The sequence below is a fragment of the Salvelinus namaycush genome, chromosome 1 (genome assembly GCF_016432855.1).
Source record: "Salvelinus namaycush isolate Seneca chromosome 1, SaNama_1.0, whole genome shotgun sequence".
Taxonomy (NCBI): domain Eukaryota; kingdom Metazoa; phylum Chordata; class Actinopteri; order Salmoniformes; family Salmonidae; genus Salvelinus; species Salvelinus namaycush.
The window spans coordinates 30,400,690-30,427,776 of record NC_052307.1 but is presented as its reverse complement, the minus strand read 5'-3'; the positions used below and the strand labels follow the sequence as shown (position 1 = coordinate 30,427,776).

Sequence of the window (27,087 nt, the reverse complement as noted above, 5' to 3'; positions counted from 1 at the left end):
AATTAGCAGTAAAAAGATCAAACTGTTAACGCATAATAATTATTACACAACTGTCCCCCAGACGTTCCATTCTGACTCCCAAGCAGAGCATGAAATCCTCTCCCCATCGTATCTAACTGTGCAGAAGCATTGGCATAATAATGCCAGGCAGCTAAATCCCAAATCATCACAGAAACCATCTTCATTAAATCACCGGTCCACACTGTTATGTAACACTGCTTTATATCATCTTGACATTAAATATTCCCCCAAGCCAAAACCCTGAAGTGAGAGGGGCTTCTCAGTCCCAAATTACCACCACTAGGGGGCTGTCATGGCCCCCACCCAAACATGGGGCAGAGGGCAACCATTTCCACTCTGAAAACAACAAGCTATTCCTGTGAAAAGACCGGCAGGTATCCTAGTGGCTAAGAGCGATGGGCCAGTAATTGAAAGGTCGCTGGTTCGAATCCCCTCGCCGACTAGGTGAAAAATCTGTCGATGTGCCCTTGAGTAAGGCACTCAACCCTAATTGCTCCTGTAAATTGGTCTGGATAAGAGCGTCTGGTAAAATGAAAAGTATTCTGTTTGGTAAAATAACAAAATACAGAACAAAAACTATTTAACATCATTGAGAACCAATGTCAGGAATCTACACTGAGTGTACAAAACATTAGGAACACCTGCTCTTTCCATGACAGACTGACCAGGTGAAAGCTATGATCCCTTATTGATGTCAGTTGTTAAATCCACATCAATCAGTGTAGATGAAGGGGAGGAGACAGGTTAAAGAAGGATTTTTAAGCCTTGAGACATGGATTGTGTATGTGTGCCATTCAGAGGGTGAATGGGCAAGACAAAATATTTAAGTGCCTTTGAACGGGGTGTGGTGGTATGTGCCAGGCGCACTGGTTGAAGTGTGTCAAGAACTGCAACGCTGCTGGGTTTTTCATGCTCAACAGTTTCCCATGTGTATCAAGAAAGGTCCACCACTCAAAGGACATCCAGCCAACTTGACACAACTGTGGGAAGCATTGGAGTCAACATAGGCCAGCAACCCTGCGGAATGCTTTCGACACCATGTAGAGTCCATGCCCTGATGAATTGAGGCTGTTCTGAGGGCAAAAGGGGATGCAACTCAATATTAGGAAGGTGTTCCTAATGTTTTGTACACTCAGTGTACATCAGTATGTCAGTGTAACCTGATAGCACAGAGAGAAGAGCTGAGGAAGGGTTTTAAACTTGACCCATTTAAGTGACTGACAACAGTGTGTATGTGTCACTGGTTCGTCAACATAACAAACCTGTTCTACACACAATCACTTCCTCTCACAGGAGAAATGTATACTGTACATCAACACAGCTGTGTTGTTGCTTTCAACATAGCTACTTCTATATATTTACCGGAAGGTTCGGTTTTGTTCAACATCAAGCTGTGATTATTTGAAATCAGCTGTGTAGTTCTAGTGCAAAAACCTAAAAACATGCACCCCTTCGAGTCCCCAGGACCGAGTTCGGGAAAAGCTGACTTAAAGCGTCTGTAAATCATATCCACTCCACAATCACCTGCTATTGCAGGTAACAAACAAATCAAACTAGGAATCTGTACAACCATAAGATTTCCAATAGTTTACAGTTGACTAAACTGTACGTGCCACACTGAAGGATTAACCTGTCTCAGTCTCTGGTGTGGGCAAATGTTTTGGCTTGCGGGCCACATATTCAACAGAGGGCCGCACAGACTCTTTTTAATATTTTTTTTTTTTTGTCAAAATCAATTTGTGAGCCAGAAAAAGCACAGTTATTTGAAAATATATTAGGTACAGTCTACATACTTGTTTTTACATTAATTTGTTTACTCAAACCTCCCGCAGGCCATCTTTCCCACTACCCTTGTTTCCTGGTCCCAGTGCCTGGCATGTGTGCCAGTTGAAAGTCCTAACATAAATACAGGTGTCCCTGTCATAGGGGACTGAGGAACAAGAGCCAGCAGACTTACTCTGAGTCTTCCGGAACACCGAAGTGCTCATGAACTTGAGGAATCGGTTGGCATAGAAACCGGGCCTGTGCACTGAGACAGAGTCCTGAGGACAGAACAGAAGACAATACAAGCTTTTATCAGAGAGGGGCATTTTAGATCAATAAGAAAGTAACCTATGAATGGTGTGTATTCAGAAGGACACGTATCAGATTTGCAGCATATCAACTTACGCCGTCGTAGACCAGGGCCTTCCACGAGTGCTCCAACTTCTTAATGAATCTGAGGTAAAAAACAAAACAGGAAGCCTTGTCACAAACGTAGCTCGTAATGCAACAACCCCCCCCCCCCCCCCCCCCACCCCACATCCAGAACCTGAGAGCCTTCATTTTGGCACCAAACACAGAACAGGAACCACAGCAATATTAGGTTAATGTTATGTAATACGCTCCCCTTCTAGTTACATTTTACACTTGAATTGATGGGCTGAGGCAGGCAAACACCAAATAGTGGGTGAGGGAAGAGGATTAAGAAGAAAATATATATGGGTAACAATATGAAGCTATCCATTACATTGTGTTCATTATGTAACAACCAGCCAAGACACTAACCGACAGGTCCTGAGGTCAGCTTAGAGATGCTGAGATAAGGACAGGGAATAGTGTTAGAGACACTTCTGTCTCTCTGGTGCTAGAGGCTTTTTACACTGAGGAGCTTATGTCTCTCTCCCTCTCCCTCTGCGTCTCCCTCTCCCTCTGCGTCTCCCTCTCCCTCTGCGTCTCCCTCTCCCTCTGCGTCTCCCTCTCCCTCTGCGTCTCCCTCTCCCTCTGCGTCTCCCTCTCCCTCTGCGTCTCCCTCTCCCTCTGCGTCTCCCTCTCCCTCTGCGTCTCCCTCTCCCTCTGCGTCTCCCTCTCCCTCTGCGTCTCCCTCTCCCTCTGCGTCTCCCTCTCCCTCTGCGTCTCCCTCTCCCTCTCCCTCTGCGTCTCCCTCTCCCTCTGCGTCTCCCTCTCCCTCTGCGTCTCTCTCTCCCTCTGCGTCTCTCTCTCCCTCTGCGTCTCTCTCTCCCTCTGCGTCTCTCTCTCCCTCTGCGTCTCTCTCTCCCTCTGCGTCTCTCTCCCCCTCCCCAGCATAGGGACAGAAAACTCCAGGTTACAGCATATAATGCTGAACATGTAATAGTATGTCATTATTCCATGTAATAAATGTTATATTATAGCATGTTATGAAGTCATGTTATACCGGTAGGATTGCAGGATGTCGATGATGCCCAGGAAAATAAGCAGCTTCTCTTCTTTGTGTGATTTCGCAGGAATTCCACCCATCCTGAAATACAGCACAGTAAATACAAGTCCAGTCACAGAATGTAGTCAGTCAGGATTATCTGCCAAGTCATCCTTAAAAGCATCTCAGTGAGGGTTGGGTTTTGATCATTGCGAGTGTTTGTGAGAGTTTTATCCATGCATCTTTCAGTGTATGTCTAAATGTCATCAAACTATGACTGTGTATATGATTGTGTATGTGTGTTTGTATGAGTAGTATGCCTGTGGTGAGCTGACTCACGTGTCGTCTGTGGTGTGGGCCTCGGCAGCCTTGCCGTCCCCCTGGATAGACTCCATGGCTGTGGAGTAGAGGACCCTCTGGGCCACGGGCCGCTTGCCGTCCCCCCCTGCCTGGCCCGGCTCGCCCGCCTCCTTTGGGCTCTGGTCCAGGACATGCACGGCCAGGAGCAGACTGTAGTCCATGATCTTAAAGCTCTCCAACACCTGCAGCACACAACATGAAACCACACCTTAATCACCATGATCTGAAAACGACAGCAACCTGTTAGCTAGCAAAGAGTGGAAATGCAGTCGGCGCTGTCTTGGCCTTGCTGTTAGTCCTCGACTGACTAGTATCAGCCACAGGTGTGTACGTTTTAAACAACAACAACAAAAAGTTTTTTCTATCATCTGGTTTATTGAAATGTGACCCATATTTCTGTGTGACCAAAAATAAATAGGCACTAGTGATATTCTATTCTATTTTACTATGTTGACCAGAAGCTTTAGTTACACAGACTTGAAAAGTACAAAGTGTGTCATGCAACCACCAAGCTAAGTGTGCACCAAAAATAATTGAAGAAATCTTTGTGTAACTGATTCTTGAGCTATATAAAGGTGTTGCTCCACGGTTGAGTGATGTTTTACATATTGACCCGTGTGAGGGGCCTTCTGCCCTCTTGTCTCTGTTCCCAGGGTTTCTCAGGCCCCAGGTTTCCTCTCACTGCTCAAACAGAAAGCTCTCACGACACCAGAGGGGCTCAAAAAACACAATCTGAATATGGGGTCAAGGGTGCTATCAGACCTTTTAGTCTGGCTTGGCTGGCACTCCTTTTGCATGCCAAGTGTGTGTGTGTGTGTGTGTGTACATACATACGTGTGTAGACGCGCTTGCATGGAAAGTCATACTTTTTATGGTGCTATCAGCCATAATAAGATTAGCCATTTTTGGATGCAAATTTGATCCATTTTGATAATCTGATCATTGGACCACAGGAACCATGTCATTCTAAGCATTACCGTGCAAATCCCCAAAACTAATAACACTGTCTGTGTGTGTGTCTGTGTGTCTGTCTAAGAGAGACAATAACGAAAAAAAGAAAAAGCAGGAACAGGGAATGAAACAGCAGGTTTCATTCAATCTGTCATAACGGGGAACACCCAGACAAATGTGGCTTGGCTGCAGACCTAAAAATTACAAGAATGTTCATCATGATCGTCATGGTAACCCCTAAAGCCAGCAACGCAGATGGATTTCGTCAACAGTATTCCCAGCATCAGGTACATCCCAAGTGGCACCCTAACTTCCTAAGTAGTGCACTATAAAGAGAATAGGGTGCCATAAGGGACTCAGCTATCATTATCCCATATATGGAACTGGCCAATAGAAAACAGGCTGAGGAAAAGGACCACAACAGAACCAGATAATCAGCCTTTTGTGATCTAATCAAAGTAATGTGACCCAGAATGAGGATCTTTGTTGTTAACATCAACACACACTTACTAGGAGTGGACAGTAGGTTATAGGTCAGCAAAGATGGCCTTTTGACATATCATACCACTGATGTATCTGTAACTAGAATCCATTGATGTGGCACAAGGAAACATGTGACATGACTTAGTACAGCCAAAATAATATTATAGAACAGCTACAGTGGGGAGAACAAGTATTTGATAACCTGCAAAATCGGCAGTGTTTCCTACTTACAAAGCATGTAGAGGTCTGTAAGTTTTATCATAGGTACACTTCAACTGTGAGAGACGGAATCTAAAACAGAAATCCAGAAAATCACATTGTATGATTTTTAAGTAATTAATTTGCATTTTATTGCATGACATAAGTATTTGAACACCTACCAACCAGTAAGAATTCCAGCTCTCACAGACCTGTTAGTTTTTCTTTAAGAAGCCCTCCTGTTCTCCACTCATTACCTGTATTAACTGCACCTGTTTGAACTCGTTACCTGTATAAAAGACACCTGTTCACACACTTAATCAAACAGACTCCAACCTCTCCACAATGGCCAAGACCAGAGAGCTGTGTAAGGACATTAGGGATAAAATTGTAGACCTGCACAAGGCTGGGATGGGCTACAGGGCAATAGGAAAGCAGCTTGGTGAGAAGGCAACAACTGTTGGCGCAATTATTAGAAAATGGAAAAAGTTCAAGATGACGGTCAATCACCCTCGGTCTGGGGCTCCATGCAAGATCTCACCTCGTGGGGCATCAATGATCATGAGGAAGGTGAGGGATCAGCCCAGAACTACACGGCAGGACCTGGTCAATGACCTGAAGAGAGCTGGGACCACAGTCTCAAAGAAAACCATTAATAACACGCTAATGGATTAAAATCCTGCAGCGCACGCAAGGTCCCCCTGCTCAAGCCAGCGCATGTCCAGGCCCGTCTGAAGTTTGCCAATGACCATCTGGATGATCCAGAGGAGGAATGGGAGATGGTCATGTGGTCTGATGAGACAAAAATAGAGCTTTTTGGTCTAAACTCCACTCGCCGTGTTTGGAGGAAGAAGAAGGATGAGTACAACTCCAAGAACACCATCCCAACCGTGAAGCATGGAGGTGGAAACATCATTCTTTGGGGATGCTTTTCTGCAAAGGGGACAGGACGACTGCACCGTATTGAGGGGAGGATGGATGGGGCCATGTATCGCGAGATCTTGGCCAACAACCTCCTTCCCTCAGTAAGAGCATTGAAGATGGGTCGTGGCTGGGTCTTCCAGCATGACAACGACCCGAAACACACAGCCAGGGCAACTAAGGAGTGGCTCCGTAAGAAGCATCTCAAGGTCCTGGAGTGTCCTAGCCAGTCTCCAGACCTGAACCCAATAGAAAATCTTTGGAGGGAGCTGAAAGTCCGTATTGCCCAGCGACAGCCCCGAAACCGGAAGGATCTGGAGAAGGTCTGTATGGAGGAGTGGGCCAAAATCCCTGCTGCAGTGTGTGCAAACCTGGTCAAGAACTACAGGAAACGTATGATCTCTGTAATTGCAAACAAAGGTTTCTGTACCAAATATTAAGTTCTGCTTTTCTGATGTATCAAATACTTATGTCATGCAATAAAATGCAAATTAATTACTTAAAAATCATACAATGTGATTTTCTGGATTTCTGTTTTAGATTCCGTCTCTCACAGTTGAAGTGTACCTATGATAAAAATTACAGACCTCTACATGCTTTGTAAGTAGGAAAACCTGCAAAATCAGCAGTGTTTCAAATACTTGTTCTCCCCACTGTATGTCCTGGTTATTCCCAATGGTAAATGTCTTTATTTTTGTTTTATAAAGTACATTGTTGCTGGTTGTTTAATCATGGTTAATTATTTATTTAGTGTCCTTATATGACTAATGCAAATCACGAACTCAAGCCCATATGCACAGCCACACGCACGCGCCCACACACACACACAGCCACACGCTCGCAGACACAAACACACACTCAGAAAACACTTGTGCTCTTGTTCGAGCTTTGCCTTTTCCATGTATTTGATTTGCATCTGTTCCTCCTGACTCCCCCGTTCCTATTCAAAGGACACCATTTTGAATAGACCCACACACCAACCTGCCCACAGTAGGCCCATGTGACTCCCAGCTGGCCTGACCACCTCTCCTTGCCAGGCAAACCATCGCTACACAAACCATACTGCTGCCTGCCTTCATCAGGTTGGCCTCTATACTACTGCAACGGGCACTTCAAATGTGTGCATCCTTTTTCAATTGATGCTGAGCAGTGATTTGCCAAGGTACAAAGTCAGTGTTCCTCCTCACCTGCAATAAAAAGCACACCCAGAAAACCTAAATTGTTTCCGTGAAAGTTCCCAGAACATTCATAAGAACGTACCCAGAACGTTGCGCTCACATTTTGTTGCGGCAGTATGACTTAAAAACATTAAATAGTACATTGTGTTATTGTATTACCTGGAAACCTAATGAAAACGTTCGGGGAATGTTCTGTCGTGGTTGTTACAGATGTTGTGCAAAACATTTGAGTTAATGTTAGGAGAACATTCCAAGGATATTTCATTAAAATTCTGGAAAATCTTTTTTTATTTCATCAAAAATATTTGTTCAATGTTTTTGGGATGCTATCATCCTAATGTTAGATAAAACCCTAACTAAAACTTAATGGGAATCTTAGCTAATGTTCTGGGAATGATCCCGGTTTGCTGGTTAGACAATGTGAGCCAACAATAACTAACAATCACTTCAACATAATATCAACACACTGTAGATGTTCAACTTGTATATGACTTCAAACTGCTGTCTGTCTTCAGAGTTTCTGTAAAAGTGGATGGAAAAGTATTAGGGAGACTATTTTAACACGTGTTCACTAAGTCACCCTTTTACAAGATTCCCTTTTCCTTGAACAAATTATCTTCGATGTAATTCAGCACATCCAAGCCCTGTCTCTCCTCTAGATCGGTCTCTTGAGAGGGTCTGTCTTTGAAACCCCACAGTACAGCATGGCCCACTTACAATGACACTAATACACTGGCACCCTTTGAAGAGGGGAATGACAGAGAGACTCTTTACATTGCAGTTAAAACATGGTGCCAGCCATGCCTTTCATACAGCCATGCCTTTCACTCTCAGGTTTTACATTGACATTTCATGGATTCCATGTTAACATTTCTAATTCAACGATTTTCCATGTTTTTTTTTGGGGGGGGGGGGGGGGGGGGGGGTTAGGCGTGATCCAGATCCAACTCTTGCCAAAGTAGTGCACTATACGGGGAATAGGGTGTCATTTGACATCGGCCCTGGCTTGATTGGCTTTGTGAGAGGGTATTGTTGTCCCTGTCATGTTCCAATGGAATTACAGAATCACATGACCCAGGAAGAGAGGAGTGGGACCAATAAAAGGTTGTTTTTGTCTGACAACATGACCGGCCTCGAGTTCCATAACAATTATGCAACACTATTTTCCCACCCCTTCTATTTGTGTGTGGTGTGTGGTGTGCGGGCGAGCGCGTGTGTACGTTTGTGTGTGCATGTGAGTATGTGTTTGTTTGCGTCTCGAGTTAATAGGGGGATTCCCAGACAAAAAGATGTTTATACATCAAGCTAAATGGCAGTCAACATCCCTCTGCCCTAGTCAAAGACCTCAACACTCATGATTGGCAACCACTTACAAAAGATTGTCCCCGTTGCTAAACTGTCATTACAATTTACATTGTCATCATCTCAACAACATCTCAGAGCCCAGCCATGCTATGACAATGACATTGCTCTCTGTTCCAAGTCAAACACGAGCATGCTTTCCTTCAGCCTCTCTCTCCCTCTAGTCATAGACATGGACATAGTTTATTCATGTTCTCAGCTCATTCGCCATATGGAGGGCATCGAGGGAGCTGTTGTGAGATGAAGAGAGGAGGGAAAGAGAGAGTACCCTACATTTTCCTCAGTGACCCACATACAGCACAGCAGCAGAGACGTCATGGTCTCCCAATCTCATCTCGCCCCTAACCTCCCCTTCATACCCTGGCTGAATCTCCATACAACTCCACCTCTTCCCCCTTCTATCCCTTCCTTTCCCCCCTCTCCTGTTTTTCGGTGCTCCAGCAGGCCCTGGGGCGAGGGGTTTACTGCTTACTCATGGAAACGGACAGAGATATTGCTTTGAGGGAACTTTGCTTCCAGCTCAGGAAGGGAAGACAGGAAGCCGTGACAATAACAAACTAGCTACAGAGTCCAGAGTCACTTACAGTACAACCACTGCATTCAACATGAAACACTGTTCCCTTTAGCGTTGTGCCTTCCTAGAAGAAGAAGATAACTACTTTGAAACACAGAGGATGTGAGAGAAGGAGGAGAGCGGGAGGGACGGAAAAAGAAAGATCCCTCTAAAGACTTCAAACAAGAGGCCATCTTCGAGAGTCTGTGACGGACTCTTACCTACTTGAGCTGTATCCAATAGAAAGTCAACACTGAGGAGTTTGTGAGTTGAGTGGACAAACATAAGGAGAGGAATCAGTCAGCTATAGCAGCCATTGCCAAAGCCATCAAGGCGTGACCAGGCCCAGCCAATCAGAATGAGTTTTTCCCACAAAAGGGCTTTATTACAGACATAAATACTCCTTAGTTTCATCAGCTGTCCGGGTGGCTGGTCTCAGACAATCCCGCAGGTGAAGAAGCCAGATGTGGAGGTCCTGGGCTGGCATGGTTACACGTGGTCTGCGATTGTGAGGCCGGTTGGATGTACTGCCAAATTCTCTAAAACAACGTTGGAGACAGCTTATGGTAGAGAAATGAACATTAAATTCTCTGGCAACAGCTCTGGTGGACAATCCATTCCTGCAGTCAGCATGCCAATTGCATGCTCCCTCAAAACCTGAGACATCTGTGGCATTGTGTTGTGTGACAAAACCGCACATTTTAGTGGCCTTTTATTGTCCCAGCACAAGGTGCACCTGTGTAATGATCATGCTGTTTAATCAGCTTCTTGATATGCCACACCTGTCAGGAGGATGAATTATCTTGGCAAAGGAGAATTGCTCACGAACAGGGATATAAAACAAATCTGTGCACAAAATTTGAGAGAAATACACATTTTTGCGAATGGAAAATTTCTGGAATCTTTTATTTGACCAACACTTTACATGTTGCGTTTATATTTTTGTTCAATATATATACCCCTAACAGCATGCTACTCATGCAGACTAACTCCATTCATTAAGTCACCACTTGTCGTTTGCTGTTGAATAACAGCTCAGTTTAGCTATTCTCAGAGTGTCCAATAAAATAAGAGTAGATAAACCTGGTTAACGGAAGGCATGTTTTAGGGGAGTAAAACAAATGCCCTTGACAATCACATCGTAGGCTATAATGTTGCGAAGGTTTCAAAGGCTGGATGCCTGTAATAGGAAGCGTCTTCCTTCCTGTTCCTGGTCTCTGTGGCTCTGTGTCTCTACTTCCTGATGTCTACATCCTGGTTGCACCTTGGGGCAGGAGGCAGACAGGGGAACACTATAATGATCTCGCTTGTCATGGACAACACACACTGTTAAAACATATGCCTAACAGCCTCTAGGATCAGCTAACCCTCAACAATTACCAACTTGAACAATGTGTTAAAAATGCAAAACTGGCCTAAGATCAGTGTCTAGGGGTAACTTCATGCTCCTCCCACATGAGATACAGTTGAAGTCGGAAGTTTACATACACTTAGGTTGGAGTCATTAAAACTAGTTTTTCAACCACTCAAACATATTTCTTGTTAACAAACTATAGTTTTGGCAAGTCGGTTAGGACATCTACTTTGTGCATGACACAAGTAATTTTTCCAACAATTTTTTACAGAGATTATTTCACTTATCTGTATCACAATTCCAGTGGGTCAGAAGTTTACATGCACTAAATTGACTGCCTTTAAACAGCTTGAAAAATCCAGAAAATTATGTCATGGCTTTAGAAGCTTCTGATGGGCTAATTCACATCATTTGAGTCAATTGGAGGTGTACCTGTGGATGTAGTCGTGGCCAAAAGTTGAGAATGACACAAATATTAATTTTCAAAGTCTGCTGCCTCAGTTTGTATGATGGCAATTTGCATATACTCCAGAATGTTATGAAGAGTGATCAGATGAATTGCAATTCATTGCAAAGTCCCTCTTTGCCATGCAAATGAACTGAATCCCCCAAAAACATTTCCACTGCATTTCAGCCCTGCCACAAAAGGACCAGCTGACATCATGTCAGTGATTCTCTCGTTAGCACAGGTGTGAGTGTTGACGAGGACAAGGCTTGAGATCATGCTGATTGAGTTCGAATAACAGACTGGAAGCTTCAAAAGGAAGGTGGTGCTTGGAATCATTGTTCTTCCTCTGTCTACCATGGTTACCTGCAAGGAAACATGTGCCATCATCATTGCTTTGCACAAAAAGGGCTTCACAGGCAAGGATATTGCTGCCATTAAGATTGCACCTAAATCAACCATTTATTGTATCATCAAAAACTTCAAGGAGAGTGGTTCAATTGTTGTGAAGAAGGCTTCAGGGCGCCCAAGTAAGTCCAGCAAGCGCCAGGACCGTCTCCTAAAGTTGATTCAGCTGCGGGATCGGGGCACCACCAGTACAGAGCTTGCTCAGGAATGGCAGCAGGCAGGTGTGAGTGCATCTGCACGCACAGTGAGGTGAAGACTTTTGGAGGATGGCCTGGTGTCAAGAAGGGCAGCAAAGAAGCCACTTCTCTCCAGGAAAAACATCAGGGACAGACTGATATTCTGTAAAAGGTACAGGGATTGGACTGCTGAAGACTGGGGTAAAGTCATTTTCTCGGATGAATCGCCTTTCTGATTTTTTGGGGCACCCGGAAAAAAGCTTGTCCGGAGAAGACAAGGTGAGCTACCATCAGTCCTGTGTCATACCAACAGTAAAGCATCCTGAGACCATTCATCTGTGGGGTTGCTTCTCAGCCAAGGGAGTGGGCTCACTCACAATTTTGACTAAGAACACAGCCATGAATAAAGAATGGTACCAACACATCCTCCAAGAGCAACTTCTCCCAACCATCCAGGAACAGTTTGGTGACGAACAATGCCTTTTCCAGCATGATGGAGCACCTTGCCGTAAGGCAAAAGTGATAACTAACAAAACATCGATATTTTGGGTCCATGGCCAGTAAACTCCCCAGACCTTAATCCCATTGAGAACTTGTGGTCAATCCTCAAGAGGCGGGTGGACAAACAAAACCCCACAAATTCTGACAAACTCCAAGCATTGATTATGCAAGAACGGGCTGCCATCAGTCAGGACGTGGCCCAGAAGTTAATTGACAGCATTCCAAGGAGGATTGCAGAGGTCTTGAAAAAGGGTGAACACTGCAAATATTGACTCTTTGCATCAACTTAATGTAATTGTCAATAAAAGCCTTTGACACTTATGAAATGCTTGTAATTATAGTTCAGTATTCCATAGTAACATCTGACAAAAATATCTAAAGACACTGAAGCAGCAAACTTTGTGAAAATTTATATTTGTGTCATTCTCAAAACTTTTGGCCACGACTGTATTTCAAGGCCTATCTTCAAACTCAGTGCCTCTTTGCTTGACATCATAGGAAAATCAAAAGAAATCAGCCAAGACCTTAGAAAAAAATGTGTAGACCTCCACAAGTCTGGTTTACCCTTGGGAACAATTTCCAAACGCTTGAAGGTACCACGTTCATCTGTACAAACAATAGTACACAAGTATAAACTCCATGGGACCACGCAGCCGTCATACCGCTCAGGAAGGAGACACGTTCTGTCTCCTAGAGATGAACGTACTTTGGTGCGAAATGTGGAAATCAATCCCAGAACAACAGCAAAGGACCTCGTGAAGATGCTTGAGGAAACAGGTACAAAAGTATCTATATCCACAGTGGAACGAGTCCTATATCGACATAACCTGAAAGGCTGCTGGGCAAGGAAGAAGCCACTGCTCCGAAACTGCCATAAAAAAAGCCAGACTACGGTTTGCACATGGGGACAAAGATCGTACTTTTTGCAGAAATGTCCTGTGGTCTGATGAAACAAAAATAGAACTGCTTGGCCATGCAAGCCAAAGAATACCATCCCAACCATGAAGCACGGGAGTGGCAGCATCATGTTGTGGGGGTGCTTTGCTGCAGGAGGGATTGGTGCACTTCACAAAATAGATGGCATCATGAGGAAGGACAATTATGTGGATATATTGAAGCAACATCTCAAGATATCAGACAGGAAGTTAAAGCTTGGTTGCAAATGGGTCTTCCAAATGGACAATGACCCCAAGCATACTTCCAAAGTTGTGGCAAAATGGCTTAAGGACAACAAAGTCAAGGTATTGGAGTGGCCATCACAAAGCTCTGACCTCAATCCTATAGACAATTTGTGGGCAGAACTGAGAAAGTGTGCGCGAGCAAGGAGGCCTACAAACCTGACTCAGTTACACCAGCTCTATCAGGAGGAATGGGCCAAAATTCACCCAACTTATTGTGGGAAGCTTGTGGAAGGCTACCCGAAACATTTGACCCAAGTTAAACAATTTAAAGGCAATGCTACCAAATACTAATTGAGTGTATTTAAACTTCTGACCCACTGGGAATGTGATGAAAGAAATAAAAGCTCAAATAAATCATTCTCTCTACTATTATTCTGACATTTCACATTATTAAAATAAAGTGGTGATCCTAACTGACCTAAGACAGGGAATTTCTTGTTGGATTAAATGTCAAGAATTGTGAAAAACTGAGTTTAAATGTATTTGGCTAAGGTGTATTTAAACTTCCGACTTCAACTGTATGTCCCGTCATCCCCTCAGAGCTAGCCCAAATAAAAATCAAATTTTATTTGTCACACGAGCCAAATACAATAGGTGTTTACCATGAAATGCTGACTTAGGAGCCCTTTTCCAACAACGCAGAGTTAAAAAGTACGAAAATTATCACCATTAAAAAAGGAAATACTAACACAATAAAATAGCAATAACAATACTGAGTCAATGTGCTTGGGGTACGAGGTAGTTAAGTGATTTGATACTGTATAATAGATAAGGCCATTCACCATTGTCAATCATTTTATAAAAACCATCTATATATAGTCCCTCACTCAACTTTTTTTCATTCAACTTTTTCACTCCGGACGTTTTATCTGGACATGGTTCGTCAGGACTTCCAACAGCCGAAGCTAAGTAGTAACAATAACATGATGCCTTCTAATTGCAGTCGCTGTACTCAAAAATATACAGGAGAACGATCGCCTTACAGTGAGGATAGTTGTGCTGCAAGCCCAGCTTCAGACTTAATTGTTAGGCAAGGGTAATTTCAGTGTAGGAAAGGATGAAACAGCGTCTGTGCCACCGGTATGTACAGATAGTAACGTCAGTATAAATCCCCTCGCACGGTCCCCGCAGCTGGACAACTTTCTCATGGCTTCTGGAGGGAAATGCTGTAGGAATGCTCAACTGGTGTTGCTCATTCAGCCGAGAGAAACTTTCAACCGGTTCTCCCCATTAAGCAGCGAGTCGGAGTCAGGGGCCGAGCCTTCTCTGGTCTCTACTCCTCCCGTTACGGGGTCTGAGCAGCCGACAGCTCCCACCATTAGCTCTGACAAATTGAAAACCCTAGTCATTGGCAACTCCATTACCCGCAGTATTAGACTTAAAACGAATCATCCAGAAATCATACACTGTTTACCAGGGGGCAGGGCTACCGACGTTAAGGCTAATCTGAAGATGGTGCTGGCTAAGGCTAAAACTGGCGGGTGTAAAGAGTATAGAGATATTGTTATCCACGTCGGCACCAACGATGTTAGGATGAAACAGTCAGAGGTCACCAAGCGCAACATAGCTTCAGCGCGTAAATCAGCGAGAAAGACGTGTCGGCATCGAGTAATTGTCTCTGGCCCCCTCCCAGTTAGGGGGAGTGATGAGCTCTACAGCAGTCTCTCACAACTCAATCGCTGGTTGAAAACTGCTTTCTGCCCCTCCCAAAAGATAGAATTTGTAGATAACTGGCCCTCTTTCTGGGACTCACCCACAAACAGGACCAAGCCTGGCCTGTTGAGGAGTGACGGACTCCATCCTAGCTGGAGGGGTGCTCTCATCTTATCTACGAAGATAGACAGGGCTCTAACTCCCCTAGCTCCACAATGAAATAGTGTGCAGGCCAGGCAGCAGGCTGTTAGCCAGCCTGCCAGCTTATTGGAGTCTGCCACTAGCACAGTCAGTGTAGTCAGCTCAGCTATCCCCATTGAGACCGTGTCTGTGCCTCATCCTAGGTTGGGCAAAACTAAACATGGCGGTGTTCGCCTTAGCAATCTCACTAGAATAAAGAGCTCCTCCATTCCTGCCATTATTGAAAGAGATCGTGATACCTCACATCTCAAAATAGGGCTACTTAATGTTAGATCCCTCACTTCAAAGGCAGTTATAGTCAATGAACTAATCACTGATCATAATCTTGATGTGATTGGCCTGACTGAAACATGGCTTAAACCTGATGAATTTACTGTGTTAAATCAGGCCTCACCTCCTGGTTACACTAGCGACCATATCCCCCGTGCATCCCGCAAAGGCGGAGGTGTTGCTAACATTTACGATAGCCAATTTCAATTTACAAAAACCCCCAGTCGTTTTCGTCTTTTGAGCTTCTAGTCATGAAATCTATGCAGCCTACCCAATCACTTTTTATAGCTACTGTTTACAGGCCTCCTGGGCCATATACAGCGTTCCTCACTGAGTTCCCTGAATTCCTATCGGACCTTGTAGTCATAGCAGAAAATATTCACATTTTTGGTGACTTTAATATTCACATGGAAAAGTTCACAGACCCACTCCAAAAGGCTTTCGGAGCCATCATCGACTCAGTGGGTTTTGTCCAACATATCTCTTTACCTACTCACTGCCACAGTCATACTCTGGACCTAGTTTAGTCCCATGGAATAAATGTTGTGGATCTTAATGTTTTTCCTCATAACCGTGGACTATCGGACCACCATTTTATTACGTTTGCAATCGCAACTAATAATCTGCTCAGACCCCAACCAAGGAGCATCAAAAGTCGTGCTATAAATTCTCAGACAACCCAAAGATTCCTTGATGCCCTTCCAGACTCCCTCTGGCTACCCAAGGACGTCAGAGCACAAAAATCAGTTAACCACCTAACTGGGGAACTAAATTTAACCTTGCGCAATACCCTAGATGCAATTGCACCCCTAAAAACAAAAAATATTTGTCATAAGAAACTAGCTCCCTGGTATACAGAAAATACCCGAGCTCTGAAGCAAGCTTCCAGAAAATTGGAACGGAAATGGCACCACACCAAACTGGAAGTCTTCCGACTAGCTTGGAAAGACAGTACCGTGCAGTATCGAAGAGCCCTCACTGCTGCTCGATCATCCTATTTATCCAACTTAATTGAGGAAAATAAGAACAATCCAAAATTTATTTTTGATACTGTCGCAAAGCTAACTAAAAAGCAGCATTCCCCAAGAGAGGACGGCTTTCACTTCAGCAGTAATAAATTCATGAACTTCTTGGAGAAAAAGATCATGATCACTAGAAAGCAAATTACGGACTCCCCTTTAAATCTGCGTATTCCTCCAAAGCTCAGCTGTCCTGAGTCTGCACAACTCTGCCAGGACCTAGGATCAAGGGAGACACTCAAGTGTTTTAGTACTATATCTCTTGACACAACGATGAAAATAATCATGGCCTCTAAACCTTCAAGCTGCATACTGGACCCTATTCCAACTAAACTACTGAAAGAGCTTCTTCCTGTGCTTGGCCCTCCTATGTTGAACAAAATAAACGGCTCTCTATCCACCGGATGTGTACCAAACTCACTAAAAGTAGCAGTAATAAAGCCTCTCTTGAAAAAGCCAAACCTTGACCCAGAAAATATAAAAAACTAATCGGCCTATATCGAATCTTCTATTCCTCTCTAACATTTTAGAAATGCTTCAGTCTGGTTTTAGACCCCATCATAGCACTGAGACTGCACTTGTGAAGGTAGTAAATGACCTTTTAATGGCGTCAGACCGAGGCTCTGCATCTGTCCTCGTGCGCCAAGACCTTAGTGCTGCTTTTGATACCATCGATCACCACATTCTTTTGGAGAGATTGGAAACCCAAATTGGTCTACACGGACAAGTTCTGGCCTGGTTTAGATCTTATCTGTCGGAAAGATGTAAATTTGTCTCTGTGAATGGTTTGTCCTCTGACAAATTAACTGTAAATTTCGGTGTTCCTCAAGGTTCCGTTTTAGGACCACTATTGTTTTCACTATATATTTTACCTCTTGGGGATATCATTCGAAAATAATGTTAACTTTCACTGCTATGCGGATGACACACAGCTATACATTTCAATGAAACATGGTGAAGCCCCAAAATTGCCCTCGCTGGAAGCCTGTGTTTCAGACATAAGGAAGTGGATGGCTGCAAACTTTCTACTTTTAAACTCGGACAAAACAGAGATGCTTGTTCTAGGTCCCAAGAAACAAAGAGATCGTCTGCTGAATCTAACAATTAATCTTGATGGTTGTACCGTTGTCTCATAAAACTGAAGGACCTCGGCGTTACTCTGGAGCCTGATCTCTCTTTTGACGAACATATCAAGACTGTTTCAAGGACAGCTTTTTTCCATCTACGTAACATTTCAAAAATCAGAAACTTTGTCCAAAAATTATGCAGAAAAAATAATCCATGCTTTTTTAACTTCTAGGTTAGACTACTGCAATGCTCTACTTTCCGGCTACCCGGAAAAGCACTAAATAAACTTCAGTTAGTGCTAAATACGGCTGCTAGAATCCTGACTAGAACCAAAAAATTTGAACATATTACTCCAGTGCTTGCCTCTCTACACTGGCTTCCTGTTAAGGCATGGGCTGATTTTTTTACTGCTAACCTACAAAGCATTACATGGGCTTGCTCCTACCTATCTTTCCAATTTGGTCCTGCCGTACATACCTACACGTACGCTACGGTCACAAGATGCAGGCCTCCTTGTTGTCCATAGAATTTCTAAGCAAGCAGCTGGAGGCAGGGCTTTCTCCTATAGAGCTCCATTTTTATGGAATGGTCTGCCTACCCATGTGAGAGACGCAGACTCGTTCTCAACCTTTAAGTCTTTATTGAAGACTCATCTCTTTAGTAGGTCCTATGATTGAGTGTAGTCTGGCCCAGGAGTGTGAAGGTGAACGGAAAGGTTCTGGAGCAACGAACCGCCTTTGCTGTCTCTGCCTGGCAGGTTCCCCTCTCTCCACTGGTATTCTCTGCCTCTAACCCTATTACAGGGGCTGAGTCACTGGCTTACTGGTGCTCTTCCATGCCGTCCCTAAGAGGGGTGCATCAGTTGAGTGGGTTGAGTCGCTGACGTGGTCTTCCTGTCTGGGTTGGCGCCCCCCTTGGGTTGTGCCGTGGCGGAGATCTTTGTGGGCTATACTCGGCCTTGTCTCAGGATGGTAAGTTGGTGGTTGAAGATATCACTCTAGTGGTGTGGGGGCTGTGCTTTGGCAAAGTGGGTGGGGTTATATCCTGCCTGTTTGGCCCTGTCCGGAGGTATCATCGGATGGGGCCACAGTGTCTCCTGACCCCTCCTGTCTCAGCCTCCAGTATTTATGCTGCAGTAGTTTATGTGTCGGGGGGCTAGGGTTAGTCTGTTATATCTGGAATATTTATCCTGTCTTATCCGGTGTCCTGTGTGAATTTAAGTATGCTCTCTCTAATTCTCTCGTTCTCTCTTTCTTTCTCTCTCTCTGAGAACCTGAGCCCTAGGACCATGCCTCAGGACTACCTGGCATGATGACTCCTTGCTGTCCCCAGTCCACCTGGCCGTGCTGCTGCTCCAGTTTCAACTGTTCTGCCTGCGGCTATGGAACCCTGACCTGTTCACCGGACGTGCTACCTGTCCCAGACATGCTGTTTTCAACTCTCTAGAGACAGCAGGAGCGGTAGAGATACTCTCAATGATCGGCTATGAAAAGCCAACTGACATTTACTCCTGAGGTGCTGACTTGTTGCACCCTCGACAACTACTGTGATTATTATTATTTGACCATGCTGGTCATTTATGAACATTTGAACATCTTGGCCATGTTCTGTTATAATCTCCACCCGGCACAGCCAGAGGACTGGCCACCCCTCATAGCCTGGTTCCTCTCTAGGTTTCTTCCTAGGTTTTGGCCTTTCTAGGGAGTTTTCCCTAGCCACGTGCTTCTACACCTGCATTGGAGTTTTAGGCTGGGTTTCTGTACAACACTTTGATATATCAGCTGATGTAAGAAGGGCTATAAAAATACATTTGATGTTTTGATGATGTTTTGATGATGTTTTGATGATACATTAGATGTTTTTTTAATGTGTTTTTTCCTGTTTCCACCAACAGGTAGTGTAGGTGTGAACAGAGCAGAATAACAACAGAGATAGATATAGTAGTGCCATAGACCAGTGGTTCTGGCCCTGGGGACCCAAAGGGATGCATATTTGAGTTTTTAGCCTTAGTGCTACACGGCTGATTCAAATCAAAGTTTGATGACTTGCTCATTTGAGTCAGCTGTGTAGTGCTAAGGAAAAACTACAATATGCACCCCTTTGATTCTCTAAGTTGACTTGTTATGGTGTTGTTTGTTCTTTGTACATTTTAGGAGTGGTAAAGTAGCTCCTGGCTCCTATTGTTCTGTTAAACAATAACTCTGATCCCACCACTTCACTAGATTAGACAGGACAATCTGGCTATTGCTCTGAAATAGACAGGAATGCAGCCTCCTATCTTTAGAGTTGTGCTCTCTCTTACTTTCTCTCTCTCACGCTGCTGGGAACATTTCTTAATCACACTCAATGTTTGGAAAACTGTCATGGAACTGAAACAGAGCACCCAATGAACCCACAGTAGAAACACACAATCCCAGTGCCAAATACTGCAGAAAGACACAGTCTCCTTTCTCAAAAAACACCATCCAACCCTACAATCACAAGCACACTGTTCTTGGCTTAAATTCAATGTGGCAGAGTATGAAGTGGAAGAGTGGAAGTGTGTGTGTGTGTGGTGCATGTGCGTGTGTGCATACTTGCATTAGTGTACATGTGTGCCGTGTATGTAGTGTATACTATTTGAGTGTGTGCACTAAGGTGGCAGAGAACAGATGTAGGATCTTAATTTGAGCAAGTTTGCTACAGCAGAAAAATAGTTCTGCAGCAACAGGAAATGTGAATTATTATGTGGATTATAATTAATGGACATTTTATTTAGCGGTTGATGCATTTCAGGTTAAGGCAAATCAAGTCTGAAATGTTAAATTGGAAATGACAAACTTTAGAAGCCTTTTTAAACCTTTAATACACTACAAGTTTGAAGTTCCTGCTGAATACACTAGAAGTTTGCATTTCCAGGAAAATTCTCAGCAACAAAAGAGTGATCAAATTAAGATCCCACATCTGTATCCTGTGTGAAGGGGAGAGGTTGCTGATTTCCCATAGACAGAATGAGTCCCAGTACTTCACTGGATTCCCATGCCAAATACAATCTGTGCCCTTCTCTAGTTCTGGCATCTGACCCAATGTCCAAAGGGTGACATAACAAGAAGTTTGGCCATTTAAGTCCAAAGTGTGTGTGGGGATGAAAAGAGCAGAACTTAGAAATGAGTGCACAGATAGGGCTATCACAAGGACCATCTCATCTGATAGCTCTTCTCCTTTCCATTTGTAGGATGACCGGAAAAGCCAGAATGACACTATAACCTGCATACAATACTGAAAGAATGTGCATTTCCTGTTTTGTTGTTAAAACTGCTTCCACCATGTGTTTGCTAAGATGCTTTGTAATACTGGGATGATCTAACAAGTTTGAATTGTAGCATTACATTCAAACCAGCTATGTAATCTACTTTTCTTGGTACTCATGCCAGTGTCGTAACATAGTTTTGCGAGGTTCCATCGCAATGTCGGAGCTTGAGGCACCCAGACAGATAGAGATCGACACAGACAGACAGCTGTCCCAGTCCACACCTACCCGGCAGTCTCTCTGCAGGGTCTTCATCAAGGCATTGTAGGTGTCAGCGTCGAAGTAGAGCCCTTCATGCATGTCCTGGAAGTCCAGGTCCTTGTAGACGGGACAGGCCTTCTCCCTCTCCTTCCTGGAGGCACGTCTCTTGTAGGTGGAGCCCTTCAGGTCGTACTTGTAGTGCATCTTGACGGAGCGCGGCAGCACGTTGTTCATCACCACCAGCCGGATGTTGACGCCTCCAGACTGGATGCAGTACAGGCCGTAGAACTTAGGCAGCAGGGTGCGTGGGTTCTGGTTCAGGTTCTGCGTGTGGAGAGAGAGGTGGAATACAGTTAGTTGATCAATAGGTTCTGTTTAATAGGCCTGGGTCCAGGTCTGCGTCCATTTAATGGCAACCTATTCCCTACATAGGGTCTTTATCGAAAGAACTGCACTATGGGCCCTGGTCAAAAGTGGTGCACTATAAAGGAAAAGCAGACTAGGTTGAGTGAGTTACTCACCATGTAGTAACCTGGGAGAAGTTTCTGGAGAAACTCAGCCTCTTTGTGCTGGACGGTTTTGATGATAAACTCGTCATCGCTGGTCAGGTAGAACAGCGAGCCGCTGGCCCCGGGGTTGGACAGCTCAATCAGAGGCTCATTACAGATGGAGTACTGAGGAGAAAAACAAAACTGGTTTAATATGCCTGTAAAAACAATAACAAAATTGGTTTAGTGTGCCTGTACAACCACAGGTCCCAGATCTGTTTGTGCTGCTCGACAACTCCTATGGTCATTGAACTCGCTGCCTAATCCTCAGGGAAATAATGTTCTCTACTGATTTATAAAGCACAACCTCTACCATGGACAAACTACTAACCCCTCACCAGTTTACTGTGGTTAAAAAAGGACTATGTTGCATTCCAATAAGGGTGGTCTGGAAAACAAACATACAGTTTCATTCATTCACAGATGCGTGTGCGGCTTTTATGGTGCAGAATATCATTATCACGCACGCATGCAGACACGCGTGTACACACAAACCCCATCTCCTCCACACACACACACACACACACGTCACAAACTGAGTGAAAGGTCTGTTTCGCTGGGATTGGTTGTAGACAGGTGGTCAATAGTTCATTGAGGGTGTGGCATCAGTATAGTACGTTCCGTGATTCTGTGCACTCAGCTTTTACAAACCACACATTCAGCTTTATTACTTCCACAGAGGTTATCTAAGACCATACAATACGCCTCAGGGCAAGGGTGAATGTATTCTGTTTCCACCAGCATTTGTGTGTGTTTATCAGTTGAACCTTCACAGACAAAGCACAAAAGAACATTTCCAGTTTAGCTTACATGAGATGGGCCTCTGGCAATAGAGCCCATGTAGACGACAATCATTCCCAAAACATCTGTTGTGTTATTCTCCAAATGAACATAAAAGCCCTGCTCTAACACAGAACCCCCTCTGTGTGGAAATCAAAGGACCAGGGGAAGTCAGTGAAGGTGGAGTAGTGTGGATGTTTAATGATAATGCAGTAAAACAGAGCTGTGTGTTCTAATAGAGAGAAACACACAGAGCGAGACAGAGAGAGAAGGCATGGGGTTCTCTACAGACTCACTGACTGATGGCAGTCTGCAGTCACGTTGAGCCCACAGCATGAACACATCCGCAATTTATCTGCATTTGCATTCAGGACCCTGAGTGGTAGTGTGTGTGTGTGTGTGTGTTCGGTCTAAATGAATCTCTGTTGTTGTTTCTGTGTTTGAATAAATGCATAATCAACAAGGACACATTACGACAGTGCTTGCTTCGCCCTTCAGTTTTTCTCCCTCTCTCTCCATCTCTCTCTGGCTTTCACTCTTTCTTTGCTTGTCCTGTAGCCTTTTGTCTGATAGCAATGATGACTGATCACAAATGCAGGATGTGTCAGGGCATTCATAAGAGCTGTGGTGAGGAGGGTGCAACAGCCTTGGAGTAAAGAGTGCGAATCCGAAACAAAAGCTATGGCATAATAGACAAGAATGGTAGAAAATCATTTCAAATGAAAAGTAATGTGAGTGTAGAATAACATATAGATAATAGATCATGCAGATAATAGCTGGTCCTGCTCATACAGTATGATAGATATTCTATATGGTAGTGCTGCATATTGAAACTCCATGATGTATTCTCCTCTGATCTACCTGTCCCAGTGATAATGACAGTGTAATAATAGAGAGGTGGTAATGACTATGACCTGAAGGGCCCATCTCGCTGGCATGCCTTCTGAGTGGGATTGGTCAGCAACGGGTTAACTGCTGATACACGCACACTCACGCGCGCACACACACAGCCACACATCCACCCACCTCAACCCTCTGGGAAATTATAGCCTGATTTCATTTAAATGTGCAGGGGATGCAATTAAACCCATCATAATGAAATTAGCACGACTATTACCTCATCCCCCAAACCCAACCCCCATCTCCACCTCCACAGCTGGATAGGTAGAACAGGGTAAAACCACTGCTCTATAAAACTCTGGTTACACTCCAATACACTTTAGTCACCACTGATCCCAATGAGTTGATTGGTGAAAGTTACATGATAGGTAGGATGAACTGTAACCTACGGCATGTGTCTCAATCCATAATCAGGTGTGGACTAGGTGTGTACCTGGTGTGTACCTGGTGTGGACCAGGTGCAGTGTTTAGACCTACCAGGTAGTCATCTGGTTTGATCCCGAAGAGCTCCCGGAAGTAGCGGAAGGCCAGCGGGGCATAGGTTTTGAAGCGGAAGTCTGGGTAGTGGTGAGCCGGTGTCAGGTTGCTCCCCTCGCTGATGGAAACGGCCCACCGGACACAAAGACACAGAACAGTTAGTTACAATATCCCCACATACAGAAACAAGTGAGTTTGGACTAATTTCTGTTCATCAGTTTACTAAGGTACAAAAACTATCACTGACGTAGACGGACATTCTGCAAACAGACATCACGCACTGTCTTTAACTAGAACTGATGATCGTCATGTCAGAGCATTCAGTGGATCCTGGCATGAAATAACGCGACACACCTCTGTGTCTATACTGTATTTATACTCGGGATATCGCTTTTCAACAGTAAAAGTTTTGTTTTTTTAAATCGCTAGAGGATGTCTAAGTACTGCTACCCATGGAAAGCCAGATGAACCAGTGGCACACAGCCCTGTTTAGAGTCCAGAGCCTGGCGAGAGAGCATGCCTCTGATTACCCTAAACAACACCCATACAACACCATGTAACACAGGGGACCAGCATTATGATATGAGATCTGTGTCCATAGAGAGAGAGAAGGCATGGGGTTCTCCACAGACTCACTGACGGCAGTCTGCAGTCACCTTGAGCCCACAGCACGAACACATCCGTCATTTATCTGCTTTGAAAGGCTGGTCATGACGCACATCAACACTATCATCCCAGACACACTAGATCGACTCAAATTTTGCAGAACGCCCCAACAGATCCACAGATGACGCAAACTCAGTTGCACTTCACACTGCCCTCTCCCACCTGGACAAGAGGGGAAATAACTATGTGATAATGCTGTTCATAGACTACAGCTCAGCATTCAACACAGTCCCCTCCAAGCTCATCACCAAGCTAGGGACCCTTGGACTGAACCCCTCCCTCTGCAACTGGATCCTGGACTTCCTGACGGCCGTGCCCAGGCGGTGAGGGTAGGCAACAACACTTACGCCACGCTGACCCTCAAGACGGGGCTTCTCAGGGGTGTGTGCTTAGCCCCCTCCTGCACTCCCTGTTCACCCACGACTGCATGGCCACACACACGACTCCAACTGCATCATTAAGTTTGCTGATGACACAACAGTGGTAGGCCTGATCACCGACAGAGATGAGTCAGCCTATAGGGAGGAGGTCAGAGACTTAGCAGTGTGGTGCCATGACAACAACCTCTCCCTCAACGTCAGAAAGACCAAGGAGCTGATCGTGGACTATAGGAGAAAGAGGGGAGGGAACGCCCCCATCCACATCGACAGGGCTTTTGTGGAGCGGGTTGAGAGCTTCAAGTTCCTTGGCATCCACTTCACTAAGGACTTAACATGGTCCACACACACCTGCAAAGTCGTGAAGAGGGCACGGCAGAACCTCTTCCCCCTCGGGAGGCCGAAAAGATTTGACATGGGCCCTCGGATCCTCAAGCAGTTCTACAGGGTGGTGTGGACGGCCCAGTATATCACCGGGGTCAAGCTCCCTACCAACCAGGACCTCTATGTCAGGCGGTGTCAGATGAAGGCCCGAAAAATTGCCAAAGACTCCAGCCACCCAAGCCATCGACCGTCCAACAAACGGTACCGGAGCATCAGCTCTCGGACCAACAGGCTCCGAACGTTCAAGCCAGAAGACAACCAAATAGCCAGACTGCTAAATAGTAAATTAATGGTACACAGATTATCTGGACTGACTCTTATCTTGCACTGACCCTACGCACACTCACTAGAATGAATATATACACACATACACACTACGTTGACACTCCCACACATCCACTACATACGCGCACACACAATACATAAACACACACACGCATAGATACAACGCAAACATGCATACATACATACATACATTACTCACACACACACACTTTTACACTCATCATTTGCTGCTTTTACTCTGTCTACACTAGTTGTCAATGGCGCATGTGACAAATACAATTAGATTTTATATGCGTTTTCATTCAGGACCCTGAGTGGTAGTGTGTGTGTGTGTGTGTGTGTGTGTGTGTGTGTGTGTGTGTGTGTGTTGTGTCTTAATTAATCTCGGTTGTCGTTTCTGTGTTTGAATAAATGCATAATCAACACGGACACATTACGACAGTGTTTGCTTCACCCTTCAGTTTCTCTCCATCTTTCACTCTCTCTCCATCTCTCTCTCCCTCCATCTCTCTCCCTCCATCTCTCTCTCTCTCCCTCCATCTCTCTCTCTCTCCCTCCATCTCTCTCTCTCTCCCTCCATCTCTCTCTCTCTCCCTCCATCTCTCTCTCTCTCCCTCCATCTCTCTCTCTCTCCCTCCATCCATCTCTCTCTCTCTCCCTCCATCCATCTCTCTCTCTCTCCCTCCATCTCTCTGGCTTTCACTCTTTCTTTGCTTGTCCTGTAGCCTTTTGTCTGATAGCAATGACGACTGATCACAAATGCAGGATGTGTCAGGGCATTCATAAGAGCTGTGGTGAGGAGGGTGCAACAGCCTTGGAGTATAGAGTGCGAATCCGAAACAAAAGCTATGGCATAATAGACAAGAATGGTAGAAAATCATTTCAAATGAAAAGTAATGTGAGTGTAGAATAACATATAGATAATAGATCATGCAGATAATAGCTGGTCCTGCTCATACAGTATGATAGATATTCTATATGGTAGTGCTGCATATTGAAACTCCATGGTGTATTCTCCTCTGATCTACCTGTCCCAGTGATAATGACAGTGTAATAATAGAGAGGTGGTAATGACTATGACCTTAAGGGCCCATCTCACTGGCATGCCTTCTGAGTGGAACCGGTCAGCAAGGGGTTAACTGCTGATACACACACAACCACTCAGAGAGAGAGAGAGAGAATAAATAACCCACATTTCTGTTTTCCTTTCTTTCTCTTTCTTTTATGAGAGACTGACATGGCTCACGTAGAGACTGAGTCGGTTTCGGTACGAACCTGTAGCCGTGCCAGGTGGAACAGAACACAGGAGGTTTACTGGGTGATTAGCTCCAGATGATCCTGTAACAACACGCCAACGCACTGCACCCTAAATCTCAATCCATTAAAAGGGCGTTAAAAAGGCTTCGTTTTCAGGGGCACCTCCACAGCGAGCTGCTATCGAAACTAGGTTGTTGAACCCTCAATTTGCCGAAGATGTTGAGCTGTGCCCCAGTGCTTCCACTCAGTAACAGGACAGGCTACAGCCTCAACATAAATAGGTGTGATCATCAGCCTACTGCTGAACAAAATCACGCTCTGTGTGTGTGTGTGTGTGTGTGTGTGTGTGTGTGTGTGTGTGTGTGTGTGTGTGTGTGTGTGTGTGTGTGTGTGTGTGTGTGTAGCAAAGAGAATGACCTCCAGCTGCACAGAGCTATGTGCTGCCTGCCTGCTGTGACTGAAA

At 44.7% G+C, this 27,087-nt stretch overlaps 1 protein-coding gene across 2 annotated transcripts in view; it reads right to left on the bottom strand.

Moving 5' to 3' along the window:
- The window catches only part of LOC120031468 (phosphatidylinositol 4-phosphate 5-kinase type-1 beta-like), an 89,241-nt gene that overhangs the window by 11,160 nt on the left and 50,994 nt on the right, over nt 1-27,087 (bottom strand). For both annotated transcript variants that reach the window (XM_038977356.1, XM_038977278.1), the window contains exons 5-11: nt 23,656-23,773; nt 21,472-21,624; nt 20,978-21,274; nt 3,518-3,720; nt 3,197-3,280; nt 2,191-2,239; nt 1,979-2,063 (exon numbers count right to left, since the gene is read on the bottom strand). In XM_038977356.1, the coding sequence (XP_038833284.1) occupies nt 1,979-2,063; nt 2,191-2,239; nt 3,197-3,280; nt 3,518-3,720; nt 20,978-21,274; nt 21,472-21,624; nt 23,656-23,773 (989 nt within the window). The remainder of the gene's footprint in view (nt 1-1,978; nt 2,064-2,190; nt 2,240-3,196; nt 3,281-3,517; nt 3,721-20,977; nt 21,275-21,471; nt 21,625-23,655; nt 23,774-27,087) is intronic.